The sequence below is a fragment of the Sapajus apella genome, unplaced genomic scaffold (genome assembly GCF_009761245.1).
Source record: "Sapajus apella isolate SASKATOON/1434 unplaced genomic scaffold, GSC_monkey_1.0 scaffold1, whole genome shotgun sequence".
NCBI classification, from domain to species: domain Eukaryota; kingdom Metazoa; phylum Chordata; class Mammalia; order Primates; family Cebidae; genus Sapajus; species Sapajus apella.
Window position 1 is genome coordinate 40,977,458 of NW_022436941.1, and position 20,117 is coordinate 40,997,574.

Below are 20,117 nucleotides of genomic sequence, written 5' to 3' on the forward strand. Positions count from 1 at the left end.
TTAAAAAAAAAAAAAATAGGAACTTGTCTGAGGAAACTGTCAGAATTTGGGGCATAAAAATGACTCAAAGTGGAGTAGGGTACCATTTAGATTTAACAGACAGCAATAATGTCTCAGATATTGCACTAAGCCATAAATATACACAAATAAACAAGACAAAGGACTCACATTCCAATAAAAAGAAAATATGAAAGTAAGGTAATCAACTAATATTGCAACAAACCTACTTTTGCCAAAAATTCTCCATGGTACAATAATTATTATCTCTTTCTATTGTATAAAACAAAATCCAAAGAAAGCAAACAATCTTCAAATTGTCCAAACTCTCACACCTAATATGTAACAGAACTAGAATGAGAATGTAAGTATAAATGTTACAAAGTCCAAATTCTCTCTAAATTACCTTGCTCAAAAGAAATTAATCAGAATGTTAAAACAAGAAGCTAGCCAATAGAGAATCTGAGGGCCAAGAAGGAAAGAACAAAAATATGTAAATCATAAAAAAGAAGCGGTATATATACATATACATAGAGAGACAGAGAGAGACAGAGAAAGAAAGCGTGTGCATGCGCGAGAGAGATAACCATAATGTTACTCTTCATGGTAAGTCATTCTCCTACCAAACTAAATCTCTTCATATATTTTCCCTGTGGTTTCAAGTAAATAAATCTCAGAAAATGCTTAAAATATAGATAAAAAATAATTGGCCTGTAGACTGTAGGGTAAATTGTGCCAGGGAAAGAGTCAGGTAAGATGTTTTAATTGAAGTCTTTGGTTTGAATATGGATACATTTTTAAAAGTCTGTTAGGTTGGGACAAATGTATATACTATATTGTCTAATAGCATCCTCAATCAAAATTCTCCCAATATATAAAATTTACTTTAAGTGGCCAGCAAAGCATAAAAATCGATGCTATTTTGGCTTAACTCTTTTTGAATAAAATGGGCCTTCAGTGATAAGACCGTAGTTTTTTATAAATATGGCATGTGTTAGGGGTGTGGGGAACCAGAATGGCGACATTACAACTGCTGGGTAAAGCTCTGCTGTCATATTTCAGTTCATCCTTAATTTGCAAAGCCAATGTGAAAAATTCTGAGTGTACTTCCTTTTTAAGCAGTTTAGAATAATATTATTTAGCTTGGCGAACACTTTCATTTATTTAGCATCAATATTAATGATTTGGAATGGGAATAAAATTACAGTAATAAAATTCATAGCTAATACTAAGTCTTCATCTATTAGAACTGCCAAAGAGAGATAAATATATAAAATGACTTGCACTGCTTAGGACCTTGGTTTATAAATTGCAATGGGAGCTTTAATAGGTACTTAGACTTTTGGGAACAAGTAGTAGACATTTCTAAGAAGAAATGAAACTTTGAATTGGAGAATATTATTTAAAAACCAATATCCTAACTAAAAGATTAGCTTATTTCATTTGAATAATATTTTGTGGTTTTTCCACTCTTTGGAAAGGAGGAATATATATGACCCATTTAAATGTAAGTTATTCACAGGCCAGAGTTCTGTCTCTGAAATTGCCTCCACCAAAATCAGCTCAGAACCTTTGAATGTCTCATTAAAAGACAACAACAACAAAAATAACAACAAACATTACTAAAGAGTTGTAATTTGGTGATATCCCTCCAGACAAGTTGATCTGTCCTTTCTTGCCTCTTCTACTGTCTGCCGTCAATAGTGGTGGCTGTACCACAGTGTATTAAGTCAAGCAACTTAGGAAATGTCATGGGAGCCATGTTTGTATCTATAGAGCATATTTTTTATTTCATCCTCAATCAGAGGAAGATGTTCCTCATAAAAACCAGAGCAGGGTAATTCTCCATCCCCAACTATTGAGCCAAAGTTGGGTCACAAAAGTATCAAGAGCGAAGAAATAACACCTTGAGTAATAAGATTGTGTAATAGTTATTTAGCAGAGAAATTAGTGGAAAAAAATCTCTTTAAAACAGTTGAGGAAGATTCAAAATAAATCCTCCAATTTAAGAAAACAATAATTTTCTGAGGTTATGGCTTGATTTAAAGAAACAAACATTTTTTTTAATTATAGTTCATCATCACTAATTTCACTATAATAACAGCTACCATTTGCAAAGGACCAGCTATGCATTAGGCATTTCAATAATTATTTTACATGTTATACCATTTTATGTAAACCTCATACATCTATAAATTAGCCTTAGTAGCATTAAACATACAAAGAAATGATGGATCAGAAGGGGATGAATAGTGTAAAGGAGAATACAGTGAAAGCCAGGTTTCCCTGCAGCCAAACTTGCTAGTCTTTTTATTCATTGTCGTACCTACCTACAAAAGACCTACAGAATCTTTCTTTACAAATGCAGATAAAGTTATATTGGTAGCAAATCAGTCTAATGTAATTTCCAAGAATTAGTTGGCTATGAATTTTTACCATTATACAAGAAGTTGGAAATGACATCATCTATCGGAATTCCATTGAAATGTTTAGTTTGTTGCATACGATTAAGTATATTTTAACTTTGTGAAAACTATATGTAATTTTTATGTCTGTATTAGTTCTTTTTCATGTTGCTGATAAAGACATATCCCCAAGACTGGGAAGAAAAAGAGGTTCAATTAGACTTAATAGTTCTACGTGGCTGGGGAGGCCTCAGAATCATGGCAAGAGGCAAAGGGCTCTTCTTACACAGCAGCAGCAAGAGAAAATGAGGAAGATACAGAAGCAGAAACTCCTGATAAAACCACCAGATCTCATGAGACTTATTTACTACCATAAGAGCCGTATGGGGAGCCCCCCGGTGATTCAAATGATCTCCCACTGGGTCTCTACCATAACACATGGGAATTATGAGGATACAATTCAAGATGAGATTTGGATGGGGACACAAAGCCAAACCATAGCAATGTCCATTCATTTGTTTTCTATATTTTTGTTTCTATCTCAAGTCATGTATAAAATTCTTTCAGTACTTTCAATTCTTATGATAGTTATATGGCCAATGTCTCCAGATGACTACTGGTGATAACATTTCTGAAACCTCCGTTCTACCCACACAAATCAGCTCTCCCTTAGTTCCTTGTTAATCCACAGATCTGCCTTCTTAAGTGCACTACGTAAGACCTAAACAGGTAAGGTGGTATTTAAGCAAAGATAATATTATAAACAAAAGGAAACAGTCATTCTTGTTCTCATTAAATATTTGTATAAAGAAATATCATTTAGACCCAAACTCAAATTAATTAAATTTTCCTTCCAAAAATATACTCATATGAGTTTATATGAACATATGTATAAATCCAGTATAAAGAAGAAAGTTATATCTTCAAGGAGAACCACAAATCACTGCTTAAGGAAATAAGAGAGAATACAAACAAATGGAAAATTTTTCCATGCTCATGGATAGAAAGAATCAATATCATGAAATGACCATACTGCCTGAAATAATTTATAGATTCAATGCTATCCCCATCAAGCTACCATTGACTTTCTTCACAGAATTAGAAAAAAATACAAAAAAAGAACCCATATAGCCAAGACAATCCTAAGCAAAAAGAACAAAGCTTAAGGCATCATGCTACCAGACCTCAAACTGTACTACAAGGCTACAGTAACCAAAACAGCATGGTACTGGTACCAAAACAGATATGTGGACTAATGGAACACAATGGAGGCCTCAGAAATAACACCTCACATATACAACCATCTGATCTTTGACAAACCTGAAAGAAACAAGCAATGGGGAAAGGATTCCCTGTTTAATAAATAGTGTTGGGAAAACTGGCTAGCCATGTGCAGAAGGCTGAAACTGGACCCCTTACTTATACCTTATACAAAAATTAACTCCAGATGGATTAAAGACTTAAATGTAAAACCTAACACCATAGGTTTTACACCTAGAACCCTAGAAGAAAATGTAGGAAATACCTTGGGCAAATGCTTCATGACTAAAACACCAAAAGCAATGGCAACAAAAGCCAAAATAGACAAATGGAATCCAACTAAACAAAAAAGCTTTTTCACAGCAAAAGAAACAATCATCAGAGTGAACAGGCAACATACAGAATGGCAGAAAAATTTTGCAATCTATCCATCAGACAAAGGGCTAATATCCAGAATCTACAAAGAATCTAAACAAATTTACAAGAAAAAAAAAACCCATCAAAAAGTGGTTGAAGGATATAAACAGACATTTTTCAAAAGAAGACATCTATGCAGCCAACAAACATATGAATAAAAAGCTCATTATCACTGGTCATTAGAAAAATGCAAATCAAAACCACAATAAGATACCATCTCATGCCAGTTAGAATGGCAATCATTAAAAAGTCAGGAAACAGCAGATGCTGGAAAGGATGTGGAGAAATAGGAATGCTTTTACACTGTTGGTGAAAGTATAAATTAGTTCAGCCATTGTGGAAGACAGTGTGGTGATTCCTCAAGGATCTAGAAATAGAAATACCATTGACCCAGCAATCTCATTACTGGGTATATACCAAAAGGATTATAAATCATTCTACCATAAAGATACATGCATATATATGTTTATTGCAACTCTGTTTACAATAGCAAAGACTTGGAATCAACCCAAATGCCATCAAAGATAGACTGGATAAACAATATGTGGCACTTATACACTTTGGAATACTATGCAGCCATAAAAAAGGATGAGTTCATGTCCTTTGCAGGGACATAGATGAAGCTGGAAAGAATCACTCTCAGCAAACTAACACAGGAACAGAAAATCAAACATCCCATGTTCTCACTCAGAAGCGGGAGTTGAACAATGAGAACACATGGACCCAAGGAGGGGAACATCACACACCGGGGCCAGTCAGGAGGTGGGGGGTTAGGGGAGGGATAGCATTAGAGAAATATCTAATGTGGATGACAGGTTGATGGGTGCAGCAAACCACCATGGCACGTGTATACCTATGTAACAAATCTGCACATGAATCCCAGAGCTTAAAGTATAATAAAAAAGTATTGCATAAATAAAAGTATTGGAAATTTTTTAAAAAAGAAAAAAGCTCTAAGTAGAAACAAGACTTATTTCTGATAAACATGTTTATAATACAATCCTCTTGTACTAGGAATTGGAGAAAAATATGGGAATTGAAATAGAAAGGGCTAGTGTACAAGTTATTGTAAATGGTACAGTGGGCAAATGGTACACTGTTATTCTCAAGAAAGGGATAGTACCTTATAGGAAATGGAATAAGACAATTGGCTTATTTTTTAGGTATGAAAGGGAAAAAAGAGGCAGAGGAGGAGAGAAAGTTTCCATAAACTGTGTTCAATTTTCTTAAGAATGCCCCCTCCTTTGGTGTAATATTACTAACGAAACAATGTATATTTTCTACAGAGCTTCACACCCCTGTCTGCTGTCCAGTATCAAGAAAAGCTAGTGACTTCTGAAGATTTTATTTGTTGCACATCATGTTCTTGTTGCAAGTGGCCCTGATAACTCTTTTTCAAAGACTATTTGGAATCTATAAAATGATACGGTAGTATTATTAGTCAATTGGATTTCAAAATTGCAAAAAGATCAGAGCAGTGCACTGTATTACAGGTGACTGATGTCTCCCACACAGTATATGAAGAAGAAAATTTGAATGCCTTATATTTTTGACAAAAATTCCAATGAAAATGTAAAATTATATTATATGAATTTGCTATTCAAATAGCAATAATAATATAAGTTAATAAGAAATAGGAATAATAATTCTAATTTCAATGAATCATTTTTTCAGGCATACAAGGGGATAAATCAACCTGCTGACATGGCCTAATACAATAAAAATATAAAATTATCAAGAAACATAGTAAGGTGTTACACTTTAAAATCTGAAATTATGAACTACTGGAACTCAATCTAGGAAACATTTAAATTGCTAATGGTAAGATCTCATAGTTTATAATTTTAATAAGTTTATCTAGATTTTTCTTATGCATATTGAAGTATGACAACCAAAACTTCACAGGGGAAAAATTAAAACTATCAAGTGTAATAAAATTAATTTTATTTTTTATGTATGAAATATAGACTTCCCCTCCCCAAAGAAAGACCATTTCTTTTTTTAATAATTATCATCAAACCAGTTTATATTTCTTTTCAGTACATTTTGGGCATCTGGATATCATATTCTTTGTTCTAAGAATTACTAATAAATAACTAACAGAAGCAGCCAAAAGTAAACACTTAATTGGATACAGAGTATATCTTTATAATTTCAGAGAAAATTATTTAAATAGTTCCTGACCTCAAAGAGGTAGCACAGACATTGGAAAACATTTATAAGATATATAAACAATGGAACAAATCTGTACATCAGGAGCTGTACGAAAGGTAAGATATTATATGTACATAATTTGGGGTGAAAAAGTTTAAGAAGTGTCTCAAAAACAAACATTACTCTTCATTACTGCAGGAGAGATAAAGGTATAATAAAAGGATATATATATATATTGTATATAATATATAATATATATAATTATATATAATGTATATCTCATATATATAATGAGATATATATAATATATCTCATTATCTTGATTGGTTAGTATGACTGTAAATTTGTACTAATTTGAATAGTCTAGGAAGATTTGGTGTACAGAATGACATTTCAGAAGCTGTTTTAATTACTTAAATAATGTTTTGCATGCTAGAATGGGATTGTATACCAAGATAAATTGTGGTTTGCTAAAGGATGAAAATGTTGGCTGTTTATGGGGCATAACATCATTAAAATTAAGATTAAATTGATAACTGTATGCAGAAGAATGAAAGTAGACCCATATCTCTTGCCATATAAAAAAAATCAATTCAAAATAACTGTAAGACCTGAAACTATAAAATTACTAGAAGAAAACAGAGGAAATGCTTTAAAACATTGGTTTGGAAAAAAAAATTCATGAATAAAATCTCAAAAGCCCAGGCAACAAAGGCAAAATGGGAAAACTGAAGAAAATATTTGCAAACTATTCATCCAACAGGATATTAATATCCAGAATATACAAGGAACTCAACTCAACAGCAAAAAAAAAAATAAATAAATAAATAAAAATAATAATTCCTTTTTAAAATGGTCAAATGATCTGTATAGATATTTCTTGAAGGATCACATACAAATGACCAACAGTATATGAAAAATGCTTACCATCACTAATTGTCAAGGAATTTCAAATCAAAACTACAATGACATATGATCTCATTCCTGTTACAATAACTATTACCTAAAAGACAAAAAAACAACAAGCGCTGGTGAGGGCACAGAGAAAAAGAAACTCTTATACACTATTGGTGGTAATGTAAACTAGCACAGCCATTATGGAAAACAGTATGAAGTTTACTCAAAAAAAAAAAAAAAAACTGAAAATAGAGAAGTCCTAACCAGAGCAATAAGGAAAGAGAAACAAAGAAAAGGCATCCACATAGAAACAGAGGAAGTCAAACTACTTTCTCTCTTGCAGATAATATAATTCTATACCTAGAAAGCCCCATTGTCTCTGCAGAAAGGCTCCTAGATCTGATAACTTCATCAATGTTTCAGCATATAAAATCAGTGTAAAAAAAAAATCAATAGCATTTCTATACACCAATAACGTCCAAGGTGACAGCCAAGTCAAGAAAACAATTGCATTCACAATCACCACAAAATGAATAAAATACTTAAGAATATGACTAACCAGAGAGGTTAAAGATCTGAAATGAGAATACACTGATTTTTTTTTCTGATTCTGAAAGGAATCAGAAATGACACAAAGAAATAAAAGAACATTTCATGTTTATGAATAGGAAGAATCAATATTGTTAAAACAGCCATATTGCCCAAAGCAATTACAGAGTGTATGCCATTCCTATCAAACTACCAATAACATTTTTCACAAAATTAGAAAAGAAAAGTATCCTAGAATTCATATGGAACCAAAAAAGAGCCCAAATAGCCAAGGCAATTCTAAGCAAAAAGAACAAAGTTGAAATCATTACACTACCTGAGTTCAAACTATACTACAAGGCTACAGTAACCTAAACGGTAGGTACTGGTACAAAAATAAACACATAGACCAATGGAATTTGTTAGAGACTCCAGAAATAAAGCCACACACCTAAAACCATCCAATCTTCAATAAATCTTGCAAAAAAAAAAAAGCAATAGGAAAAGGAGTTTCTATTCAATAAATGGTCCTGGGGTAACTGGCTAGCCATATACAGAAGATTGACACTGGGCCCCTTTTTATTACCATATACAAAAATCAATTCAAGATGGATTAAAGACATAAATGTAATACCTATAACTATAAAAACCCTAGAAAATAACATAGGAAATTTCATTCTGGACATAAGCCCTGGCAAAGATTTCATGACAAAGTCTCCAAAATCAATTGCAACAAAAACAAAAATTGTTAAATGGGAACTAAATTAAACTAAAGAGCTTCTGCACAGCAAAAAAAAAAAAAAAAAAGCTATTAACAAAGTAAACAGGCAACGTACAGAATAGGAGAAAATATATTTTCAAACAACAAAGTTCTAATACCTAGAATCTATAAAGAACTTAAACAAATCAACAAACAACCTCATTTAAAAAATGAGAAAAGAACAAGAACAGACACTTCTCAAAAGAAGGCATACATACAGTCAACAAGCACATAAAAATGCTCAATATCAGTAATCATTAGGAAAATGCAAATAAAAATCACAATGAGATACCATCTCACATAGTCAGAACTGTTATTACTAAAAAATCAAAAAATACTAGAAAGGTTGGGGGGAAAGGGAAGGCTTATATGCTGTTGGTGGGAATGTAATTTAATTCAGCAACTGTGAAAGCAGTCTGAAGATTCTCAAAAAACTTAAAATAGAACTACCATTCAAACCAACAACCCTATTACTGGGTATAAATATCCAAAGGTATAAAATAATTCTACCAATCTAAAGACACATGCACATATATGCTTATCACAGTACTATTCACAATAATAAAGACATGGAATCAACATAAATACACATCAATGGTGGACTGGATACAGAAAATGTAGTACATATACATCATGGAATGCTACATAACCCTAAAGAAGGAGATCGTGTCCTTTGCAGCAACATGGATGGAGCAGGGGGTCATTATCCCAAGCAAATTAACCAGAAAAAGAAAACCAAACACCATACATTCTCACTTATAAGTGGGAGCTAAACATTGTGTACACATGGACACAAAGAAGAGAATAATAGACACTGTGGTCTACTTGAGGTTGGAGGGTGAAAGGAGGATATTACTTATTGAGCAGTATTCTGACTATACTTGACAAAATTATCTGTACGCCAAACCTCTATGACATACAATTTAACCATGTAACAAATGTACATGTACCCAATGAACCTCAAATAAAAGTTGGAAACAAAACCTCTAAAAACAGAACTAACATGTGACACAGAAATCTCACTAGTGGGTGTATATCCAAATGAAAGGAAATCAGAATATCCAAGAGACACCTGCACTCCCATGTTTACTGCAGCACTATCCACAATAGCCAAGATTTGGAATCAATCTGAGTGTCCATCACTGGATTAATGTATAAAGAAAGTGTTATACATACATATATATATATATATACACACACACACTTATATCACATATATGTGTACATATACATATATATCTACACACACACACACACACACTATACAATACTATTCAGCCATAAGAAAGAATGGAATCCTGTCATTTGCAGCGTCATGAATAAACCTGACCTGGAGGACATTATGTTAAGTGAAATAAGCCAGGAACAGAAAGATAAATACTGCATGCTCTCATTCATGTGTGGAAGCTAAAAAAGTTGATCTCACAGGAGTAGAGGGTAGATAAGCAGTTACTAAAGGCTGGGAAGAGTGGGAGTGATAGGGAGAGGATGGACATAATGTTAGCTAAGGAATACAAAATTACAACTAGATAGGAGGCATAATTTCTGGTGTTCTATAGCACTTAACTATAGTCAGGCTATAGTTAACAATAATTTATTATCTAGTTTCAAATAGCTACAGGAGAGAATTTTGAATATTCCTATAACAAAGGTTTGAGGTGATGAATATGCTAATTATACAGATTTGAGCACTTTACAATATAGGCATTAAACCATCACTATGTACTCCATAAATAGGTACAATTAATATGCAGCAATTAAAAAAATATCTTGACAGCCACACCCAAGGAGACAAATTCGAGGCAAACAAAAGAAACTGGGAGAGGTGGTGACTGGAAAAAGCAAAAGTATTTTGATCTTCCTGGTGATAGGCTTTAGGGAATAATGAGAATATTGCAGACATGGTGTTCAATGGGATGGAAAATTGATAAAGGACTTCAGGTAGGGAAAGATGGGTCAGTGTGACAGATGAAGAAGGCAGCTTTGACAATAATAGCTAGACAGATGAAAACGACTCAATCCTGAAAATGGAAAATCAAGTGAAAATGAAGTACTAGCAGCCAAGCTAAAGATAATTGGGTCTATCTTATTGTAAGAAAAAAACAGAGGAAAGTGAAAGAACAGGAACTAAAAAGCAGAAAGCAGCAGTAATGTTTCCTCGGGGAACTGGCAAAAAGAAATTGATCAAATGATATTTATTGAATGAACTAATTAGTAATTTATTGAGTGACAATAAGTTTAGTTCAACCAATACATAGTGTACACAATATATCAGGATTTGAGTTTTGTGCTAGAGACAGGCAGTGAAAATGATATCAAAATTTTCTTATTTGCCACATTAGAAAGACGATGACATTGCCAACTGCAAACAGAAATCTACATTTTAATGTTTATGCATTGAATTTTGGTTTTACTGTGACTTAATGTCATCGACTCCTCAGAAAATATTTGTTGTTGACTACTAAAAAGAAAACATTTTTAAGTACAATTTCAAACCTTTTGAGCTTGCTAGCAAATTGAATGTTAAAGTCAATAGAATTTGCATTTGTGAAGATCCATATGCATAGAAGTGACTTGTTTTAGAATGTTTCTATCTAAATCTCTGAAAAATGAGAAAAATGAGACATTAAACTGAGTCTTGCAGCTCACCTCCTCTGTCATTTATGACACTTGACTCTATATCTTGCAAAATTAGAGTATAATGTCAGAAAGTATTTGGTTGATGTTTCAAGAAAATAATACATGTGTACTCTTATTCACATACGACTGTCAGTACGAAATAATACAGCAATGCTTTGTATATTCTCTACCCACAACTTCGGTGAACCAGGAAAAAAAAAAGGAATGAAAGATTTGTTGCATTAGTTTCAGGTACTGTTTAGGCCTGTTTATAATAGTAATATTGTCTCCCTTGGAATATTATAGAGTATTTTCAGGTTTAAAATGAGTTATTCAAAAGAAAGTAAATCCCTTGGAAGCTGTTTGAACTGTTTGTAGAAAATAACTATTTCTAGTCTTTCAGTATTCGAAAATACAAATTACTATCTCTAATCTTGTATCTCCCACTGTTCTCTCTGAAATAACAGTCCTTTTAAATGGTGCTTTATATTGGATCTTGTAAAAACTAAAAGGTCATATCTTTATTTACTATTTATAAGCCCCCACAGTCCTGGCACAGGCCTGGGCCAATACATAATAAAATTTTAAAAACCATCACATTGCATCCATTCTACCATGCACTTTTTCACACTTTGAAATCTCTGAATTCATGAATGAAAGTGTTTTTGCCTTGTTGATTGTTCACTAAATACAGTCTGTCATACATTTGAGGCAATACAGTAAGACTGATAATATCTAGCAATAAATCCCCAACATGTCTTGGAATGTGTGACACAAAGAAGAATTTTAATATAGAGTATAAAAAAAGAATAAATTCTTATGAGAATTGTGAAGTTATTATATAGGATCGTTAGCCATATGATCAGTGGGGCAATCATTCCTCAGTGAGCTATGTGCTTGTCCAGTGATGTTTAAAATGGCTCTTTTCACCTCTACTTGGATGCACACTTTAATTCCCAAGAGACAGGTATAGCTGCTCAGGTAATTAAACAGTTTGTTTCATTTAATGTTTGAGGGGGAAAAAAAAAACAAATGCCTGACAGTGTGAAGGTAGAAACCTTAATTGCTATTTCTAGAACCACTGCAAATCACTTGTGTGACCATTCTATCTTAATTATATAGCAGAATGAAATGGTACCACTGCCCAAGATGGAATGCTTGCTGTAAAGCCTGCCAGTGGAGGAGATGAAATACTTAAGTGAGAATCAGGTTAATGGATAAAACATTAAGGTAGGACTCCAGAAACTATTTCTGTTTAATATATCTTCATTATTTCCTGACACAACCAACACTCCTTCAGCTGTAAAATGGAAATAATTGTGTTTTCAATCTCTGTGAAATAACATGCAAATAGAACAATCAAAATATATAGCAATTTTTGCTACTTGGAAGGAAAGTATTATTCCACTACAAATAAAAGGGGAAAACGCAGTGTGATAAGTAGGCCAGAATTGCTATTTGCTAGGAGTACTAACAATTTGATCTATGAATTTCTGAAGCTTCAAGTTAATGCTAAGTGAATTTTTGGTCCATCAACAAATATTTTTCATTTTAGAGGTTTAATTTTCTACAAACTTGGGGATTGTGGTTTTTATTACTCTCCTCCTAAAAATTCTGACATTCCTATCTAATGCATTTGATGAGCTACTCACAGACCCATAAAGCAGGTGGCCACCAGATGCAGTGCACCTCTAGGAAATATAATTGGTGCTTGGCAAATTTGTTTAGGCAGGTGGTCTATGAACACAGGTGGCCTACTAAGTAAGTTTCATTGTGTTTTCAATCTCAGAAGACACCTGCAAAATACACAGGGAAAATATTCAATATGATTTTATTTCAGGGGAGGTAAAATAGAAGGATTATTAGGTAAAGATTTTAAAAATCACAAGAATAGATTGTTTGTGGCACGTGCATTGGAATAGGGATTCAGAGACCCCGATGTGGGTATTGACTCTGTGACCCCAGGTGAGATACAATCTAGCAACGCATCTGGTCTTCATCGTTTCAGAACTAGAGAGAACCCCAGCAATTACTTTGTTCAGCCTCTTCATTTTCAAGATGTAAAATCCAAGTCTGAGAGTGAATAACGGAATTTCTGACAGTCCCACAGCCTGTCAGGGACATAAACAATGTGGAAACTCACTCCAGAAATCTTGCCAGTGTAACATACTACCCCTCTTCACCTGAAAAAGGAATTGACAACTTGAATTATTACTATAGGCTGTTGGATGATCTCTAGCACCCTTTCCAGCTCTAAAATTGCATGTTTCCACATTAAAGCATGCTAAAGACTTGAGAAGTCTTAAACATTTCCATAGAAAACAAGCAGTGTTAAGCTATCAAGCTAAACTAACAAACCAAAAAGCTGCATGTAAATCATAAATGGAAAAGAAGGCAGTATGTGTTCTCATATCTCAAAGTTCATTGTCAAACTTTACCATTTATCCTAAGGCATTTATGTCCAAGATGATGTTTTTGTTTATTTACTATTTCCATTTGCAAAAACTACTCTATTTCAAACTTTCAGGCATCTGCAGTAAAATTCCATTAAGCTAAGTAATAAAGCGTTATTATTAGAGTGACAAGAATCTTCACTACCTGAAGTTATAATGCTTGCTCCCCTACCAACGTGAATGTTGTGAGGATTAATGAGATATTTAGAAAGCATTTTATGCATACAGAGAAAAGAGCCTCATAAATGCAAAAGAGGAAAACAGTAGTTTATCTCCCCTATCAATGGAGGAAAACCTGTCTAAACAGATGGACCTGCAGTAGTGTTGAAATTGAGAAAGCACTACCTATGTTAGAGGAGGCTTAAGATAAAACACTTCTTGAAGGAAAAAACTACCTCTGAAGCTGCAGGAATTTTAATCTGCAAGCATCTGTTTGCTGCGACCAACTGTCTTCATTTGCCAGAGACTGCGCTGTTCCTTGGGATGTGGGATTTGCAGTGCAAAAACTAGGGCAATTCCCAGGAAAGCAGGACAGTTGGTCACCTATTTGTAGGAGTTGCCTCTTAAATAGTTTCTATTTTTTAATATTGAACTGGCAACCTCACTTTCTAATATTCTAACTCAAGCTTTGAATTTCTTAATGCACCAAAGTGATGGCACATTTTAGGGAAATATATAAGAAAAAACAGTTAAAACACAAGAATAAGTTTAATTCTTGTTTCCCAAGACCAACACTTTGGAGATATCAGGTGAACATGAGAAACTGCAATAATATTTCAGTCCAAATTCTGCCATCAGATTTAACCACTGATACCTAGACCTCCCAGCCCACCTCTGGTCTGCCTAGTATAAGATGCTCACATCGGTCTGCAGCAGGGGTCCCCAATCCCGCAGCCATGGACAAGTACTGGTCTGTAACCTCTTAGGAACTGGGACATACATCAGGAGGTGAGCCATAGGCTAGTGAGAAAAGCCTCATCTTTATTTACAGTCAGTCCCCATCACTCACCTTACCACCTGAACTCTGCCTCTTGTCAGATCAGTGGTGACATTAGATTCTCATGGGAGCATGAACCCTACATAAACTGTACATGTGAGGGATCTGAGTAGTATATTCCTTATGAGAATCTAATGCCTGCTGATTTGTCACTGGCTCCCATCACCCCCAGATGGGACCATCTAGTTGCAGGAAAACAAACTCAGGGCTCCCACTGATTATACATTATGATGAGTTGTATAATTATTTCATTTTACTATATTTTACAGTGTAATATTAATAAAAATAAAGTGCCCAATAAATGCAATGTGCTTGAATCATCCTCAAAACATCCCTCCCTGCAGCAGTCCATGGAAAAATTTGTTGAGGGAAGCAAGTTCCGGTGCAGGGTGGCCTAGGCTCTGTTACCATAAACATTGTGATCAAGGACACAAAACCCCTTCATAGCACTAAGACATAACCAGACTTGCAGGCTCCTTGTAAGGCCCACTAGCTGCACATAGATAATAAACTAAAGATAATCCATGTTCTTGTTTTGTGATACTCCCAAACTGCCACTGTTATCAATATTTAGAATGACGTACCAGTTTTGGCTCACTGATTCACCCCACCATCACATCACCCCACCATTACTCCACCACCTACCCTATAGATCAAAGTCATTGTAACCAATAAATACTGTGAATGATCTGAGCTCAGGGCCTTCACTGCCTCCACTACAAGTGATGGCCCTGGGTACCACATTTTACATTCTTGATCTGTCTTTTTCTCATTCCTTTGTCACCACCGAACTCGGGGTACCCATGGGTGGTATGTGGGGGCTAGTTCCCTACAAAAATTGTCTTCCACCAAACTTTTACCTCGTGCCAAACAGCAAAGTACTCCACAATAGTGCTGCTGTGATTTACCACTGCTCTTCTGCTCTCAAGGTCTGACAACAGAAGGAACTTTCCAAGGGAGCATAGCTCTTCAAGGTCACCATAAATTGCCCAACTATGAGGGGGTTCACTTGTTTTCTCTAAATTGTGATTGGATATACACATTTCCAGAAAGTGTGCTATTTGTTGAGCCCCGTTCTCAACACTTTGGAAATGTCAAGGTGATTTTTCTTCTATCAGGGACTTCTTTTTGATCTTCTTTTCCTCCTTTCACTTCATTTAATTATCTCCTTTTCTTTCCATAAAACCTTGATGTTTAAATAACTTTGCAAAGACATATGACATGTAAAAAGGAAATAAAATATCTTGTTAAATGCCTTATTTTAAAGCACAAAATATTCCTGCTATTGGAAAGTTTCTAATCCTGAGAGTACTAAGAAGATAGCTCGGGAAAGAAAAAGGATAGCATAAGGACTTCACAAAAGAAAATGTCATAGAACTTAAAGTATAACTCTATTGTGGTAACACATGTTAGCATTTATTTTTCTCTTTTTTTCAATATAGCATAACATAAAAGGATGAAACGGCCCAGAATATTCTTACTCCCTAGCAGATGCTTGGACCACAATGAAACTAAATAGTAGAAATAATATGTATTCACCCCTTATCTTTTAGATAACACTTTTTCTACTATAACACTGTAAAGCAAATACACTTTTTAATTTGTCCACATTTGTCAGGTCAATTTGAGAAAACACACCTTATTAGAAAGTGGAAATTAGCTTCAAAGCTATATTCCATAGTACCCATGCTCTGTACCAACAGATCATACACAGAAAAAAATAAATAAAAGGGATTCACTCAGCTACCTGATCCTCATTTTGGCATATTTATTGTCTAAATAGAGCTATGGCTGCTTTCCTCTCTCTAGTCTCGCATTGATTCATGCTTATTTGACTGTGTTGCTATTTTTTATTGAAATGTTGCTATTTTTTACTGAAATTTCAAGGCACTGTCAGAAAGTGCCTTGAAAAACAGGCAGTATCCGAAACCATCAAGCCAGGTCCTCCAAATTTTCATGGATTTTCTCAGACCCTTGCACATGGATAATTTTACACTCTTCCTGATTATTTGATCTTATGAAAACTGTCCTTAACATATTCCTACAGATTATAACTGCAACATGAGATGAAAATTATAGCTGTATACATAAAAGCAATAATCTTTTTGAAAACTGAAATAGCAACTCCATATTTAACCATAAACATAGGAACATGCAGAATATTATTTTTGACATGTGAATAAATATTAAAATATACATTTGTAGTGTGAGAATTTCTTTAAAAATAACAATGTTTCAATTTTAGACATCAAAGATATCAAAGACAATTTAAGTTTAGCCATGTTTGTTTGTAATTCTGTGTCCATAAAAGCTGGAAGCTAACAATGATTATTTTTTGAGCACCTACTCTTTTCAAGGGAACCACAGCATGAGAAGTCATGCTTGAAAAGCTTACAGCCTAGTAGAGACATAACACAAGGATATGAGCTTCTAGAAGAGTTCTAATCCATGCAAGAATAAACCACAGTGGATCAGGGAAACATGAGAAAGGAATTACAAGAGCTCAAAAAGAGAATAGATTTCATCTAGAGAGGAAAACGACAGGAAATTCTGAAGGAGGATCATTTGACATAGACTTTAGAGAATGAATAAAATTTGTGTAAATAAAAGGCCATTTTTTCTTTATTATTATTGTCAATAATATAATATGACATCTTTTTATTCATTTTAATAGTAAACATGACAAATCAAAGAACACAATCACTTAAATACCTTTATCTACTTAACATACGTTCATCAGTTTGGTGATGTTGCTGGTTTAGACTCTCTATGGTCAGATTCTAGCTCTTTTTCACTTATTAGCTATGCAAGCTGTGGGCATGTTAATTCTGGTATTTGTGTTTCAGTTCCTTTAGTTGTAAAATAAGTATAATTTCTATTTCTATTTCATAGGATTTTTATGAAGATTGAGATAAAACATGTCAAGAGCTCAAGGACAGCCTGGAACATAGCATGCAATTTATAAATATTGGTCATTCTGAATTCTGGCAGGAAGAGCAGCATGAGAAAAAAAAATCACAGACATGGTAATTTTAAAATGCACTTAAATTCACAGGCTACTTTCAGTATCGTACATGAAAATCATAGAGAAATTACTAAGGATTATCAACCTGGAAATATGGTGTAAGTCATATTGTAAAAGACCATAGATGCCAAAATACGGAGCTTTTCAAGGAATTGAAGACCATAGATGCCAAAATATGGAGTTTTCAAGGAATTGAAGTGACAAACCACAAATGTAAGCTGTTGGATAAAATGAAGAGGAAAATCCATGTACTTATTGTAGGTGCCTAATAAGAAAGTTATAACTGCAAGTTAGAACAAGAGAGGACCAGTTAAGCTACAGTGAAGGCTTGCATCTATGTCATTTTGCAACTAACTAAAAATAGGGGCCAAGAAGTTGGAAGATTTAGAAGGGACTTGAAGTTTTACAGCTAACATCACTATGATAATGAAGACACTTTAAGTAATAACACAAACATATTGGGGAGGGATACTGAAATTTGTAAGGGAAGAGAGAAGAGGCAGAATGTGTTCCAAAATTACAATTCACATTCTACAATACACTTTTGGCCTATTTACTCAACCAAAACATTCAAGAAAAGAGAAGCTGGCGTAATCTAACAGAGCTGTCTCTGCACACAGAGATTGTAGAAAATATTGTTAGGCATAGAAAAACTAAAATATAAAATTAAAATTTCCACTTTTAAGAAGTATAAGGTGGCCAGGCGCAGTAGGTCATGCCTGTAATCCCAGCACTTTGGGAGGCCGAGGCAGGTGGATCACAAGGTCAGAAGTTCAAGATCATCCTGGCCAGCTCGGTGAAACCCCATCTCTACTAAAAATACAAAAATTAGCCTGGTGTGGTGGTGCACACCTGTAATCCCAGCTACTCAAGAGGCTGAGGCAAGAGAATTGCTTGAACCTGGGAGGCAGAGGTTGCAGTGAGTGTGATCGCACCACTGCACTCCAACCTGGCTGAAAGAGACAGACTCTGTCTCAAAAAAAAAAAAAAAGTATAAGGTATAGTAATAGAATACTTCTATTACGGTTTTATTTAATTGAATTTGATTATATATAGCTATGAAAATAAAATTAAGCTTACCTAGGTATTATAAATATGAAATTTCACCACTATTCTTGTCAGAGAATACCAAGAGAATCAGGAATTTTGTATGTATATATGGTTTTCCATTGCTCTTAGAGGATAAATTACAGAAACTAAATATTTTACTTATTTCAAATACTGTAATGCAAATCCTTCCCCGCTTGATAGCTGGGGATATGCTCTTGAGGTTTTCTTTCTCATAGCTAGTGAGAAGTTCTTTTCTGGGCGCATTAAGTTTCCTCTTTTTTCCCTCCGTTCTAGGCTTTTCATAATAGGTATATCAATCAGACTTCTTTATTGGAAGATACACAAACAACTTTAAGAATCATGTTAAGGTTACAAGATATGTGACAGAATTGAATAGTCAGTAAACTGGCTTAGGAAATGGGTGGGAACAAAGGTGGGGATAGGAGGGTGGTAACTAGACAGGAGAAAGTACATCCTCAGTTCTTATCAAAAGAAGAGTTAGTCTAGGATCCTGCATTGGGCACCACCACTGAACTCCTCTACTGCTCTGCATACAGCACAACGATCCTAAGTTCTTTTTATTTTTAATTTACTTCAATAGGTTTTGGGGGAAAAGGTGGTGTTGATTGCATGAATAAGTTCTTTAGTGGTTATTTCTGAGATTTTGGTGCCTCCATCATCCAAGAAAAGTATGTTATACCCACAGTGTAATCTTTTACCCTGCCATTTCCTCTAAGCCCCCAAAGTCCATTGTATCATTCTTATGCCTTTGTGTCCTCATAGCTTAGCTTCCAATTATGAGTAAGAACATACAATGTTTGGTTTTCCATTCCTGAGTTACTTAGAATAATGGTCTCCAAAACCATGCAAGTTGCTGCAAATGTCATTATTTCATTCCTTTTTATGGCTGAATAATATTTCATGGCATATACATACCAAATTTTCTTTATCCACTCGTTGATTGATGGGCATTTGGGCTGGTTCCATATTTTTGCGACTGCAAATTGTGCCGCTAAAAACACACGTGTGCAAGTGTCTTTTTCGTATAATGACTTCTTTACTCTGGGTAGATACCTAGGAGTAAGATTGCTGATCAAATGGTAGATCTACTTTTAGTTCATTAAGGAATCTCCACAGTTTCCCACAGTGGTTATAATAGTTTACATTCCCATCAAGTGTCAAAGTATTCTCTTTTCACCACATCCATGCCAACATCTATTATCTTTTTTAATCTTTCTATTATGGCCATTCATGCAGAAGTGAGATGGTATCCCATTGTGGTTTTGATTTGCATTTCCCTGATAATTAGTGATGTTGAGCATTTTTCCATATGCTTGCTAACCATTTGTATATCTTCTTTTGAGAATTGTCTATTCATGTCATTAGCCCACTTCTTGATGGGATTTTTAGGGGTTTTTTTTAAATTTGTTTGAGTTCTTTGTAGATTCTGGATATTAGTCCTTTCTTGATGTGTAGATTTTAAAGATTTTCTCTAACTTTGTGGGTTGTCTGTTTACTCTGCTGATAATTTCTTTGGCTGTACAGATGCTTTTTA

General features: G+C 34.3%; 1 protein-coding gene across 1 annotated transcript in view; it reads left to right on the forward strand.

The window, feature by feature from the left end:
• Positions 1-6,313: 6,313 nt before the first annotated feature.
• Positions 6,314-20,117, forward strand: part of LOC116556004 (tubulin beta chain-like) — a 37,375-nt gene continuing 23,571 nt past the window's right edge. Inside the window, exon 1 of the mRNA XM_032284948.1 lies at positions 6,314-6,349. Coding sequence (XP_032140839.1) covers positions 6,314-6,349 — 36 coding nt within the window. The remainder of the gene's footprint in view (positions 6,350-20,117) is intronic.